The following is a 15,083-nucleotide window of genomic DNA, read 5'->3' on the forward strand; positions in this document are numbered from 1 at the left end:
TGGGCCGATCCCGGCCGTTCCGACTTATGTACTGCCTGCAAAGGAAAGAAGGATGTGTGCAAAGTTTCAACTCGATAGCTTTAAAACTGAGAGACAAGTTTGCGTAGAAACAGACAGACAGACAGACAGACAGACAGACAGACGGACAGACGGGCATGCTCATATCGACTCAGGAGGTGATCCTGATCAAGAATATATATACTTTATAGGGTCGGAGAGGGGGGCCTCGTAGCCTAGCGGTTAGCACGCTAGCTCGCTAAGCATGAGGTTGTGGGTTCGATTCCCACTCATGACAAGTGCATGACCCTACACTTTCGGCTTGTAATATTTATACTGTGTAATTGTAAGCAATTCATAATGGCCTCTTGCTAGCTCAGCGGTAGCGTATTTGCCTACCAAACAAGAGGTCGTGGGTTCGATCCCGACCCGATATTTATGAAAAAGTCAGAAGCGGAACTCCCAGATGTCGACAAGTGGCAGCCCCACTACATGGGATAAGTCGCGTCCGGCCAATCACCGGGCCGAACGAAAATAAAAATGATTACAAGAACAAATACAAGTACAATCGAACCAAATGACACTCCAAAACCGATGACGACCCTTCGCATCTCGAAACGGACACGAATTGGACAATGGAAGTTCCATTATGGAACGTTAGGACTCTGATGGAGCCATCCAGATTGGCGCAGTTGGAGAACGAGATGGACCGACTGCCGATCGCAATTGCTGGCATCAGCGAGATGAGATGGAGTGGGAAGGGAGCAACAACAACATCACAAAGTAATCTAGTGTTGCATAGCGGAAGCAGTGATGGTGGACGAAATGGAGTAGGGATTTATGTGTCGAGGAAATTTAAACAGACACTTATCTCCTGGAACCCCCCCGTCTCTGACAGAATCATCACCGCCAGATTCCGATGCAACGCCAGGCACATCACCATCGTGCAATGCTATGCCCCAACAGAAGACGCCAGCGATGACATCAAAGACGACTTCTACAACGCACTCATCTCATCTCTCAACAAGGTCATAAGAGGCGACATCAAGATTCTCATGGGTGACTTCAATGCGAAAGTCGGCCCCAACAACACCGGATTGGAATCAACCATGGGCCGGCATGGTATCGCCAGTTCGGCAAGTGTGGTCAGAGCGTTGAACCCACTTGAATCCATCGCTAGCGACAGATGGACCGAAGCTGAGGAGAAGTTACTAGAAATGTACTGACAGCCGGCTGCAGATGACTTCAAGTTCGGCATCAAATATCATCGAGTCCCGAGATCGTGATGACAGGGGAACGCGTCCCTACCAAGAGGAACTCCTAAGCCTGGTCATGTCCACGTTTGACCCGATTGGATTCCTGAGCTGCTACACGGAGAACGGAGACGTGCAGGCGCATTTCATAAGCTCCAAGACGAAATGCGCTCCGATGAGGACTATGTCGATCCCGCGACTGGAACTTCAAGCAGCAGGATTGGGCACGAGACTGATGGACACCGTCAAGCAAGAGCACGGTGTGGCGATCAGCAGCTGCGTATTATGGACGGACTCTAAGACTGTGTTGCACTGGATAAGCAGCACACACCGGAGATACAAGCAGTTCTTCGGTAACCGGGAGGCGGAGATCTTGGAACCCACGGAGGCGTCCCAGTGGAGGTGGATTCCGTCGGGCGAAAACGTGGCAGACGACGCGACGAGGCCGCGCAAGGCCGTGGACCTGAGCATCGGTTCGCGATGGCTAAGCGGTCCACCATTTCTACGAGGACCAGAGGAAAGCTGACCAAGATCGAGCGAGGGGTGGATCCCTCCGACGCCCGACGAAGAGGAAATGAAATGTGAGTTTGCCTTGGTCATGGTAAACATTATATCCTCGCAGAGATTCTCGAACTACAATCGACTGTTGAGGAGCACCGCATGGGTGCTCAGATTTATTCGACGGCGTCGTGGAAGAGGTGTTCACTGGGAGAGATGGAGTACCTCGTCGAGCGGCAGTGCGGACTAACGATCGAGCCAAGAAAATAATGCGTCCCGCTTCGAAGTTAGCTGTCCTGGATGTGGTGAATGCGGCTGCTTCACGGGGGTGGGGATGTCGCGGAACGGATTAGGGTTATCGATAGTTAGTCAAGTTTAAACTTAGCGCCGCAGTATTATATGTATCGATAGCTTTGGTATTTAAGTTCAGGTTATTCGGTCCCACTAAATAGGGTAAACAGAGGAACACAATTTGGCGGAATTAGACCGATTTGCGCCATCACATCAAGAGGGAAGAGAAACTGCGGTGGGTTAAAGACAAACCGAACTCCAACTATTGTCCAGCACTAGTGTGTATTGTTTAAAGGCATTCCCCGTGATCGGCCAAGCGGCGACAGTAGCTAATATTTGCTAATATATGCAAAGGTATAAAATTCTGCCAACTTTACAAAAGAAATTCCCATTGCCGCGCTGTTTGAAATTCTTGAACAGTACATAAAACGTAAATTTATTGAAAAAAGTTATTTTGTGAAGAAGGATATCCCTCCCCTAGTGTGATAGTATATGATCATTTTGAGAACACCCCCCACGCCCATGAGTGTCACGTAATACTTGAACGGCCCCAAAATTACATCAAAATTTGCCATCAAGTAACAGAGTCCAAGGTTAGCCAAGTGCAGAGCGTTGAGGTTTCTAACACGGAGAGCCTGAGTTGGAGTCCTAATTAAGTCAATGTTTATATTTTACTTTTTAAGCCATTTTTATACCCTTGCAGGGGTATTATAATTTTGGTCAAAAGTGTGCAACGCAGTGAAGGAGACATCTCCGACCCTATAAAGTATATATATTCTTGATCAGGATCACCTCCTGAGTCGATATGAGCATGTCCGTTTGTCCGTCTGTCTGTTTCTACGCAAACTAGTCTCTCAGTTTTAAAGCTATCGAGTTGAAACTTTGCACACACCCTTCTTTCCTTTGCAGGCAGTACATAAGTCGGAACGGCCGGGATCGGCCGACTATATCCTATAGCTGCCATATAACTGATTGATCGGAAATGCCATAACTTCGTTGTTTTTTAAGTTAGAAGGATGGGATTTTTAATGGATGCCTCTTTGGGCAAAATAATTCGATATGCCAAGTTTCATAATCGGCCGACTATATACGATCCGTTATATATCTAACAATATAAGATGCGTGGAACTCCGCCCGAAGTTAGCTTTCCTTTCTTGTTTTATTTGGATTTTATTTTTAGATAAATAAACTGAAAGCTGAAAAGATGTACTCCATATTTTTTGGGGTATTGCCATTTGGGCAGCAGACTTATTGCCATATGCAGACTCCAAAAAGCAAAGTGTACTATAAAGAAGTTTGTTCTCAAAAGAGGTGAAATGGATATTTAAAACACCTTTTCAACGGTGTAAAGCACGTTTTAATATCTTTCTTAATTATAAAGTTATGAATTTTTCAATTAACAACGTTTTTTTAATTTTTTGACGTAAGCTTAAGGTATTTCAAAAAGTTTTAGAACAATAGTTGCTCATATGATAGTAACAAAAATCTCCAATTTTTTTTGCCCACAGTGATATTGAAAACAAAAAGGAAAACAAGAAAGGAAAGCTAACTTCGGGCGGAGCCGGAGTTATATACCCTTGCAGTTGAGTCGCAGTCCGCTAAGTGGTGCCACGCATCTTATATTATTAGATATATAGCGGATCGTATATAGTTGGCCGATCTTAATGAAATTTGGCATATCAAATTATTTTGCCCAAAGAGGAATCCATTGAAACTCCCATCCTTCTAACTTGAAAAACAACGAAGTTATGGTATTTCCGATCAATCATTTATATGGCACCTATAGGATATAGACGACCGATCCTTATGAAATTTGCAGATCGTATACGTTTCCCCAAATTAGAATCCATAGAAACTCCCATCCTTCTAACTTGAAAAAAAATGAAGTTATGGCATTTCCGATCAATCAGTTATATGGTAGCTATAGGATATAGACGGCCGATCCTTATGAAATTTGGCAGATCGTATACGTTTGCCCAAATTAGAATCCATAAAAAGTCCCATTCTTCTAACTTGAAAAACAACGAAGTTATGGCATTTCCGATCAATCAGTTATATGGCAGCTATAGGATATAGTGGGCCGATCCCGGCCGTTCCGACTTATGTACTGCCTGCAAAGGAAAGAAGAATGTGTGCAAAGTTTCAACTCGATAGCTTTAAAACTGAGAGACAAGTTTGCGTAGAAACAGACAGACAGACAGACAGACAGACAGACAGACGGACAGACGGGCATGCTCATATCGACTCAGGAGGTGATCCTGATCAAGAATATATATACTTTATAGGGTCGGAGAGGGGGGCCTCGTAGCCTAGCGGTTAGCACGCTAGCTCGCTAAGCATGAGGTTGTGGGTTCGATTCCCACTCATGACAAGTGCATGACCCTACACTTTCGGCTTGTAATATTTATACTGTGTAATTGTAAGCAATTCATAATGGCCTCTTGCTAGCTCAGCGGTAGCGTATTTGCCTACCAAACAAGAGGTCGTGGGTTCGATCCCGACCCGATATTTATGAAAAAGTCAGAAGCGGAACTCCCAGATGTCGACAAGTGGCAGCCCCACTACATGGGATAAGTCGCGTCCGGCCAATCACCGGGCCGAACGAAAATAAAAATGATTACAAGAACAAATACAAGTACAATCGAACCAAATGACACTCCAAAACCGATGACGACCCTTCGCATCTCGAAACGGACACGAATTGGACAATGGAAGTTCCATTATGGAACGTTAGGACTCTGATGGAGCCATCCAGATTGGCGCAGTTGGAGAACGAGATGGACCGACTGCCGATCGCAATTGCTGGCATCAGCGAGATGAGATGGAGTGGGAAGGGAGCAACAACAACATCACAAAGTAATCTAGTGTTGCATAGCGGAAGCAGTGATGGTGGACGAAATGGAGTAGGGATTTATGTGTCGAGGAAATTTAAACAGACACTTATCTCCTGGAACCCCCCCGTCTCTGACAGAATCATCACCGCCAGATTCCGATGCAACGCCAGGCACATCACCATCGTGCAATGCTATGCCCCAACAGAAGACGCCAGCGATGACATCAAAGACGACTTCTACAACGCACTCATCTCATCTCTCAACAAGGTCATAAGAGGCGACATCAAGATTCTCATGGGTGACTTCAATGCGAAAGTCGGCCCCAACAACACCGGATTGGAATCAACCATGGGCCGGCATGGTATCGGCAAGCGAAGTGACAATGGAGACAGGCTGATCCACTTATGCCAGACCTTCCAGTTGGTCATTGGAGGAACAGTATTTCCCCACAGGGAAGTTCATAAATATACATGGACATCTCCAGATGGAAATACCCGCAACCAAATCGACCACCTGTGCATAAGTAAGAGATGGAGGCGTTCGCTGAGAGATGTACGCAATAGGAGAGGCGCGTCAATAGACAGTGACCACGAGCTTGTAGTTGGAGAGATCTCAATCAAACTCCAACGAAAGCACACTGCCACCAGGGCCACAAGAAGACCGACCCCCCTGAATATACATCGACTCAGAGATACTACCCTATCCTCCAGAATGGCAACAGCACTACGCGAACAGTTGACACCACAGCGGAACTGTCCTTGGGAACAAACTTGCAGACTACTGAGAAGTACCGCAGAGGAGATGCTTGGCACGAGACAACGCAGCTGCTCTGAATGGATCTCGGCGGACACATGGGAACTCATCAGCAGACGGAATAGACTCAAGTCGATAGCGAATCACGACGGCAGAGCCAAGAAGAACACAGGAATCTCTGCAAATTGGTGAAAAAATCAGCTAGACGCGACAAGAGAGCCGTACTGGACAGCATTGCAGAAAACGCACACTGTACCAGTTGATAGGCAAACTATCTGGAAGCTACCAGAGGCAAACCCAACCCATTCGAGACTCAGACGGTAGGCTCCTAGTAGACGACGATGCTCAACTTGAGAGATGGAGGCAACACTTCATGGAGATCAGCTGTACAGAGCAACCAGGCAACACACAGCCCGACTTCAGAAGTATCATACCCAACAGCAGCGTTAGGATACCCCCAACCCCTCCCTCAATCAGAGAAATACGAGATGCAATCAGGAAGTTAAAGAGCAACAAAGCGGCTGGAGAGGACGGCATATCTGCCGAACTCCTCCAGATTGACCCGCAACTAATGGCCGAAACATTGCACCCGCATTTCAAAGATATATGGGAAAGTGAGCGAGTTCCTGACGCTTGGAAGAGAGGAGTAATCGTTAAGCTACCAAAAAAGGGAGACCTCAGTGACTGTAACAACTGGCGAGGGATCACCTTGTTGAACACCAGCTATAAAATATTAGCGACCCTGCTAAACGAACGACTTATGGAGAAACTAGAGCCAACAATTCGAGATGAACAAGGAGGTTTTAGACCACTTAGGAGTTGCGTAGACCAGGCAAACACGCTACGCACAATAACCGAACAAGCCGTGGAATGGCGTTCGCCACTATACCTTCTATTCATCGACTTCCAAAAAGCGTTTGACTCAATAGACAGGGCGGCGATATGGCGTGCACTTGCAAGGAAAGGAGTGCCAATCAACATTGTAAACATAGTAAGAGCTATGTATGATGATGCGGACCTGGACCGGAGTGGAAAAAGATGTAGAGAGCAGACTGTGCAAGGCAAGATCTGCATTCGGAAGATTGCACCGCATTTGGAGAAATCAGCAAATAAGTAGAAGAACAAAGCTGCGGATCTTCAATGCGTGTGTAAAATCCATTCTTCTGTACGGAGCTGAGACGTGGCTAACCTCCCAAAGGATGATGACAAAGCTGCAGTCATTCATTAACAAGTGCCTCAGGATCATATGTGGGATATTCTGGCCCAACAGAATTTCCAACAGTGACCTGTGGCGCAACACGGGGGAGGCTCCCATCCATCACCAAATCAAGAAGAAAAAATGGAAATGGATAGGTCACGCACTCAGGAAGAAAACAGACAGCATAGTCAGGAAGGCACTGGATTGGAACCCACAGGGAAGCAGAAGAGTGGGCCGCCCCAAGCTTACCTGGCGCCGTACTATAATACAAGAATTATCCCGCAGCAACATCACGTGGGATTACGCTAAGCAAACTGCACCAAACAGAGTCAGGTTCAAAGTCCTTGTAAATGCCCTAAGCTCCCAAGCGGAGTAATAGGAGAAAAAAAAAAAAAAAAAAAAAAAAAAAAAATAGGGTCGGAGATGTCTCCTTCACTGCGTTGCACATTTTTGACCTAAATTATAATACCCTCTGCAAGGGTATAATAAATGTTGATATACCCTTGCAGTTAAGGTTGTTCCATTTCCGATCGTTCAGTTATATGACGTCTATAGGATATAGTGAGCCGATCCCTATGAAATTTGGCAGATCGGATTATTTTTCCCAAAATAGAATCTGAACCAAGTCCCTTTCTTTCTAACTTAAAAAACACCAAATTTATGCCAATTCCGATCGTTCAATGACAGCTATAGGCCTATTATAGCCGATCCTTCTGAAATTTTGTACATAAGATATATTGGCCAAATATAATATGTGTGGAAAGTCAAAACTCTCTAACTTAAAAAACACGAGCTATGGCATTTCCGGTTAATCAGTTATATGGCAACTATAGGATATAGTTGACCGATCACGGCTGTTCCGACTTATAAATTAATTAAATTAAGGTGGTGATAGTTATATGTTCTTCGCTGGAGAGGATGTCTTCAGTGATGAGGATAGTTGTATGTTCTTCGCTGGAGAGGATGTCTTCAGTGGAGGTGATTTAATATCCCTGGCGGTTGCCTAGGGTTCTTCCTTCTGACAGGAGGTTATGTTGGGAGTTTCTAACTCCGTTGTTACCGCCCTTGAGGCTGAGTAACCAATCAAGTACAAGTGAATTGAATTTTACGGCTTGTGCCGGAGTTTTGGTAAATGAGTTCTTTATTGTGTGAGACTCAAGTACAAACTGAAACTTAAAGCTAACAAAATGTATTTCATAGCGGCCACGCAAATATGCAGTGTTCGCCGGCTATGCACGAGCATCCGGTCAGACGCTGTGTCAGCAGTTTGGCCAGAACGAGCTCTTAAGAAATCGGACATTGCCGTTGCGCGGTTAACTTCAGTTAACTACTCCCCCTTCAAGAATGAGGCCGCCCTGGGCCGACCCTATTTGGGCGATCATCTCCTTTAGTTGGGCCGCGGTTCTTCGAGCCTGAGTGACCCGCCGATAGGCCAAGCCGATGCAAATCAAAGCGCAGCATATTGCTCCCGCTATGAACACCATCTGATATATTTGATGATGGTTGATCTTCTCCCCGAACTCCTTGATGTGTTCCAAGTTACGTTCACTGAGCCGATGAAGGTAAGGAAGACTGAGAACGTTGCGTTCCATAGTGACGTTTAGGGCTGTGTCATGGTTGACCAATCGGGTTTCGTTGACGGTGGCACCTTCTTCAAAGGTGACGAGGTATGTGCCCCTTATTTGGGCACAGGTGCCATTATCCACACACACTCGAGCCGGGCTATCATTTATGATTACAATCCCCTCATCAACATAGGTGATGGAGTGTAAATCGCTTTGCTGGATCTCGCAATGTGCCGTGCCTCCAGCGTGGAGCTCTTAAGAGCATGATCTTCTTCGCGCCAGCCGACAAAATGTAGCCCCTGCTGTCAAAGAGCAGTTTTCTACTGTGTGGATATTGCCGTCGCATTCAGCAATAATATTGTCCTCCAGCCTGAGTATGGTGTCGTGATGTGACACCGGGAAAACGGTGATCTTGTTGCAGGCCGAATTAATCTTTGGAAACTTAATAATAAAGTGTTAGATGTTATTGGATTGTAATATCTTAACGGACGATACGGACAAAACATCTCTAATCGTGGTCTCGGTGGGCTCTTCCATCCACACACCTTCCCGGTCTGCATGATCTAAGATGCTAGGGCTAACGACATTAACTTTGGCAAGAGCTACTGCCAGTATTAAACCCTGCAGCTCCATTGTTATCATCCTATTTTGAGTTAAAAGCATCTCGAATAGGTGCCCTGTATTAATTTGGGATTTTTTAGCTGACCCCAGAAGTTGGTTGACGGTAGCGGAAATTTTATTAATTTGAATTTGTACCTTGTTGTAAATATTGACCTGTCTATTGTTTGCATTTGTTAATTCGAATTATCTAAATTTAATCTGGATGTGCTGTAAGTTTTATTAAAATTGGGTAGCCCACCACCAAAGCGTGATTAAAATAATGGAAGCAAAACTTATGCCAAGTGGCTACAAAAAAATGGATAATAAAAAATTTAAAAATTATCAGGCGACGGTAATATAGTCACGCTCGGCCTACCTAAGGTTGTCTTCGTGGACCACCCTCCCCTTAATGAGGACTTTAGGTCCCCATGTCCGCTTCAACGGTTTTTTCTTCACACAAAGGTGAGAGTTTGTTGCCCAGGCGTTTGTTGGACTTCACTAGGACTTTTTCGCCAACCTCGAACACTCTTTTTTGTCGGGAAGCGTTTTCCCTGTTTCGGAGCTTGTCCTGGGCTATTTGAATCTTATCCTGTATTTCGTATTGTGGCCCATTTGATTGAGTCTGAACCACGTCAGCCGGCCGATGACCGAATGGATAGATTTGTTGTATTTGGTTGTAGCCAGTAGGATCAGCTCTACGGTATCGCTGATGCCTTTGTCGATTTTAAGGCATCTAGCAAGCTCTAACAGAGTGCTGTGAGAGCGTTCCACCTGTCCATTTGAGACACTGTGGAGGGGCGGAGCATTTGAAATGCTAACGCTGAAATGGTTTTCCAGCATGGCCACCATGGTGTGCGAGTTCAACGATGATTCGTTGTCGACCTTTGCCTTAGGGAAAATGTTCATAAGCTGTAGTAGCGCTGGTTTGAGCTCCTCTATGGATCTAGAGGGGACCGGTTGGACGACGGCAAATTTCGAGAATTTGTCGATTCTCGTAAGGAAATACTTTTTATCCGTGGAGAAGATGTCTATGTGTAGCATTTCTCCTACATGAGATGGGATTGGTGTTTCGCCAAGCTCCTGTTTCTTTGGATGTCTGTCGTATTTAGCCTTGGCGCAAGACCTGCAGGAATCGACTATTTCGTTCGCCATTTTGGTCATTTTTGGGAAGTAGTACTCGGAGAGTACCTGCTTCACGTTTTCTTGGGCAGACCTGTGAGCTCTGTTGTGCTCGACAGTGAGAATCTCCCGCCTCTCGTCAATTGCAAAAATGTCCGTTACTCGGTTTTTGCTGTGCCAAAATTTGGTGGCAGGGAATTGCCGAACCAATTTGTCCTGTACCATAGCTAGCGTGTGCAAATCGCAATGGATGGCGTTTACGCCTTTAGGAACTATCACGTCCGCGATCTCCTCCAGCAATGACTCCTCGCAAGTGAAGTCAATGTTATGCCGTCTCTTGTTTCCAAAGAGAAAAAAGCTGCGTTTAGACGAAAAGCGAGCTTCCTCCAGAGTTATCTGGTTTTGGAAGCAATTGAGAGGCTTGTCCGTGGATGGGATGGTGTGAGTTAGCGACAGCTCACTGTGGATTGTGGCCGCGCTTGAAAATGCCTCTTCCTCTTCTACAACGTTGAGTTGTTGCCTCGAGAGGGCATCTGCAACGAGGTTGCCTTTGCCAGGCATGTAATGAACCTTGGCACAGCACTCGTCGCCTGATGACGGGTAGTAGGGACTTTCCCCTAAGAAATTAATGACGTCCGAATCATATTCGTTAATGGCGTCGTCGAAAATTTCTTGAGCCGCGCCTGAAGCTGCGACGGTATATTTCATCCCGGATTCACCTGCGCCCTGCACGACGTGGTTAACCCTCTGCCTTTTGTGTGGGCCCGATCGATCGGACTCTGCCGGCTTCCTGTTTTGGTATGCCGGGGCTAGAAATGGCTTGAGCAACCTAGACATTGAAGGGTCAACATCCATGGGCTCTGGCGTGTTTTCGCGACGCCTGTCGCTGCTCGGAGCGGAGTGCACCTGAGCCTTGTGTTGTTTAGTGAAGTGCGGGTTTTTACCCGCCCTCACTTGGGAGTGCCCTTGATAGGACGTTTGTTGGCGATCCTGCGCCTTTGGAACTTGTTCCCTGTCCCTATCTTCCAGGCTCTTCGCGAACGATGCTGCGAAGGTGTACCTCTCGTGGTTTGATTTCACTTCTTGAGCCAATGCCAACGCAGTTGGCATGTCCTTCGGCTTTGCCGAAAAAGGACATCGGAGAGGTTGCGCTTGAGGCCCGAAATAAAAATGCGGAGCGCATCATCCCGGATCTTTTCGCATAAAATTCTTGCCGCCGATGCTTCGTACGACATAGTTGCCTTATTAGTAAGCAAGGTGAGTTTTTTCTCGACCTCGTCATAGTATTGCAGAAGCGTGAGGCTTCCCTGTCTGAGGGTACCCATTTCCTGCTCGATAACGTGAATCTGGCGCTTATCACTGTACGTAAAGTCGAGTCGATTTATAATCACGTCGAAATTCAGTCCAGTGCCAAACGAGGATAGCACGGCATCGGCAGGGCCTCTTATTTTACTCCTAATAATTATAACGGCCTGATAATGGTGAGAGCTATTTACATATTTCCTAAGAATATAATATGCGGCTACCGCCGCTTGCCGCCAGGAAACGTATGCTTCCTGCGCTCCCGTAAATTCGGGTAGGCACTTGACGGCATCCAGGGGCTCGTCACATTTTACGTTGTCCCTAATTTCTATGGGTTCATACGCTTTGATTATGGGAGCTTCCGCTTGCGCGGGAGCGATTTGTACTGCGTTGACTTGTTCGGTCAGCCGCTGTATAGCCAGGCGAAGTTCATTTTCAATACGTTGGCTTTCAATGTTGGCTTCTTGGACGACATGTTGAACGGCCGCCTGTATAGTGGCTGTCATTTGTTCCATGCTGAAAGCCATTTTCGCGTGTTTGAGTGCTCTAGCGTTCGCGCATTTTGGGGTGGAAGATCTGTCTTTTCCGGTCTTTCGGACTCGGACTCAGAATCACTGGAGAATTGTCTTACGCTTCTATATCGTCGGTAGAGATTGCTCATGTGGAGCTGCAGTTATGTATAAAACCCGAGAGAAAAAAAAAAAAAAATTCATGATCGAATTGCATGCCCACAGAGGCGATTGGTAGGGTGAAGGGGCTCGCGCGGGCCGAGCCGTCGTTTTGGTTACATATGTGTGCGGGGTCGTCGAGCTGCACTATTGTTTTGCCAAGTAGAGGCAAGGTGAGGGATATGCGGGGACTGAGCCTCCGCTATGACACAAAGATAAAAAAAAATAAAAAAAAAAACAAAGTGCCACACACTGCATGCGCGGCCGTATCGTATTCCCAAAAAAATGGAGTGGGGAAACAAAACGGAAAGGGAAAATAAATAACTAAGACTGTGCAGCTAATACCAAGAATATTTGTGTATTATTAACTGAATTAAATGCACACAATTATATGAATTATTTTTGATTACAAATTAAATTTTGAGCTAGTGACTTTTTTGTCTTGGTTAAGAATTTTCTATTCTTCAACTTTGCGTTGTTGTATAAAAATATTTATTTATTTATTCATACAGAAAAAGAAATGCAAACAATATTGGGAGGCAGATATCCCAAAAATGGTTTATATAAAAAATGTGTATACAATTTGTATTGTTATAAAAAATTTGTATAAAAATACAATGCTAAACCGTCAGCCAATTAATGGAAATTATTTAGTTTAAAAAAAAGTTAATGGGGCTGCAGTTTTTCAGCTTTCAGTGTAACACATTTTCACTACTTTTCTATTTTTTATTTAACATAAAACCAATGCAGACTTGAAAGAATTATGAATGAAAATGCTCACTTGCATGTTTTTACGATGGGCGCCAATTAATTAAATTAAGGTGGTGATAGTTATATGTTCTTTGCTGGAGAGGATGTCTTCAGTGATGAGGATAGTTGTATGTTCTTCGCTGGAGAGGAAGTCTTCAGTGGAGGTGATTTAAGATCCCTGGCGGTTGCCTAGGGTCCTTCCTTCTGACAGGAGGTTATGTTGGGAGTTTCTAACTCCGTTGTTACCGCCCTTGAGGCTGAGTAACCAATCAAGTACAAGTGAATTGAATTTTACGGCTTGTGCCGGAGTTTTGGTAAATGAGTTCTTTATTGTGTGAGACTCAAGTACAAACTGATACTTAAAGCTAACAAAATGTATTTCATAGCGGCCACGCAAATATGCAGTGTTCGCCGGCTATGCACGAGTTAACTTCAGTATGCGCGGTTAACTTCAGTTAACTTATATTCTGCCTGCAAACAAAAGAAGGATAAGAGCAAATTTTCAACTCGATAGCTTTAAAACTATGAGACTAGTTTGCGTAGAAACGGACAGACATACAGACGGACGTGCTTATATCGACTCAGGAGGTGATCCTGATCAAGAATATATTACTTTATAGGGTCGGAGATGTCTCCTTCACTGCGTTACACACTTTTGACCAAAATTATAATACCCTACCCTAATAATTAATTTTTTTATTAATTCTTTTATTGGATAACATTAGAAAATCCGGTGCTTTTTTTATACAAATATACTGATTTGGATATTTAAATATCCGTATCGCTTCTCAGGTGCAATGTAAATAATAAATTTATTATTTTTCATCCAAGCATAGCATGGTCTGCTTCTTCATCTCTATTCTTTACAGTTTCACTAACCCACACTAATCGCTCTCTTTCCTCTTTCGTTTCCCTGGAACAGTGGTTCGAGGTTCTTAAATATTGTAATAAAAAATTTAAAGAAGAAATTTTTAAGAAGTCTGTGCGCTCGAGTCACAGTTTAGTAGTCTTCAGCTACTAAATGAGTCTCTAAATCTTCAGCCGACAATTATGCAACCGCCCATATCTCTGGCCACAAGGGCTGGACATGGGAAAAATTCGGCTTGCGAATTTCTCAGTATAAATGAGCAATTGGCCGATATGTCATCTGTGGCATCGCTCCAAGTGATACCACCAGACCAATCAATTCAAACTGCGACACCAAAACCTTTACAGGTGATCCCTCCATCGTAACGTATATTTGTTTCCTGGCGTGCCCCTGATACTTCTGAGATTTATTTCTCGGCTTACATCAAAGACGAAACAAAAGGAGATAAAAGTGGAAAATATTTATAAATTTAAATAAATCCACACCAGGCGCACGTGTTAGTAGATACTGGCTGTCTACATTTCCATAAATAAGATAATATGGAAACATGACACCCAGCATCGTTCTACGGTTTGTTAATGATGGTAAGTTGATTAGTAAAAGTCTACTATGATAAGAGGGGAGGTAAAGATATGCATCCCAATTAAGTCCCTTAAGAGCGAAAGTCAGGAAGTCTTTTCTTACAGATTCTATGTGATCTTGATGTACTTCGTATTAAGGACTCCAGACACACGATCCATACTCAAGAATCGGACGGACCAATGGTGTATATAACGTTTTAGTTATGTACGGGTCATTAAATACTTTTGACCATCTTTTAATAAAACCAAGCACACCCATAGCTTTATTAACCATGGTAGATTTATGGTCGGTAAATTTAAGTTTCAAATCTAATAGGACACCTAGATCGTTAACCTGAGTTAATCGTTCTAAGGCGTTCCCATAGAGAAAGTTCATAGCCTGGTGAGGAATAGATCGGTAAAAAGACATAAGTTTACATTTCGATCCATTAAGCTTTAGGTTATTTGCTAAACACCATGTTTGAAGTTTATCCAAATCGGATTGAAGTCTAGACTGGGGGCTAGTGAATTTATTCTGAAGGCATAGCTTAACATCATCAGCGTACATAAGTACAAGTGAATTAGTTAAGGCAAGGGGCAAGTCGTTAATAAACAGAGTAAAAAGTAGGGGTCCAAGATGGCTTCCTTGGGGCACCCCAGATGTGGCGCGGAATTACGCGAGGTAACATCTTTAAAGAAAACACGTTGGGTTCTCCCAGATAAGTAGCTCGAAATCCAGATAAGAAGATCAGTTGGGAATCCCAAAAAACTGAGTTTACTTATAAGAAGCGAATGGTTAACAGAGTCAAATGCTTTACTGAAGTCAG

The 15,083-nt window shown here is 44.5% G+C and overlaps 1 protein-coding gene across 1 annotated transcript; it reads left to right on the forward strand.

Moving 5' to 3' along the window:
• The first annotated feature begins 632 nt into the window (after nt 1-632).
• Nucleotides 633-1,223, forward strand: LOC123257015 (craniofacial development protein 2-like). The gene has a single exon (XM_044714228.1). The coding sequence runs from the start codon at nt 633-635 to the stop codon at nt 1,221-1,223; it is 591 nt and encodes a 196-aa protein (XP_044570163.1).
• Nucleotides 1,224-15,083: the final 13,860 nt, after the last annotated feature.

The sequence above is a fragment of the Drosophila ananassae genome, chromosome 2L (assembly GCF_017639315.1).
Source record: "Drosophila ananassae strain 14024-0371.13 chromosome 2L, ASM1763931v2, whole genome shotgun sequence".
Lineage (NCBI taxonomy): Eukaryota > Metazoa > Arthropoda > Insecta > Diptera > Drosophilidae > Drosophila > Drosophila ananassae.

Excerpts from the sequence above, each read along its gene's own strand:
- LOC123257015 (XM_044714228.1), top strand. The coding sequence starts at position 633 with ATGGAAGTTCCATTATGGAACGTTAGGACTCTGATGGAGCCATCCAGA.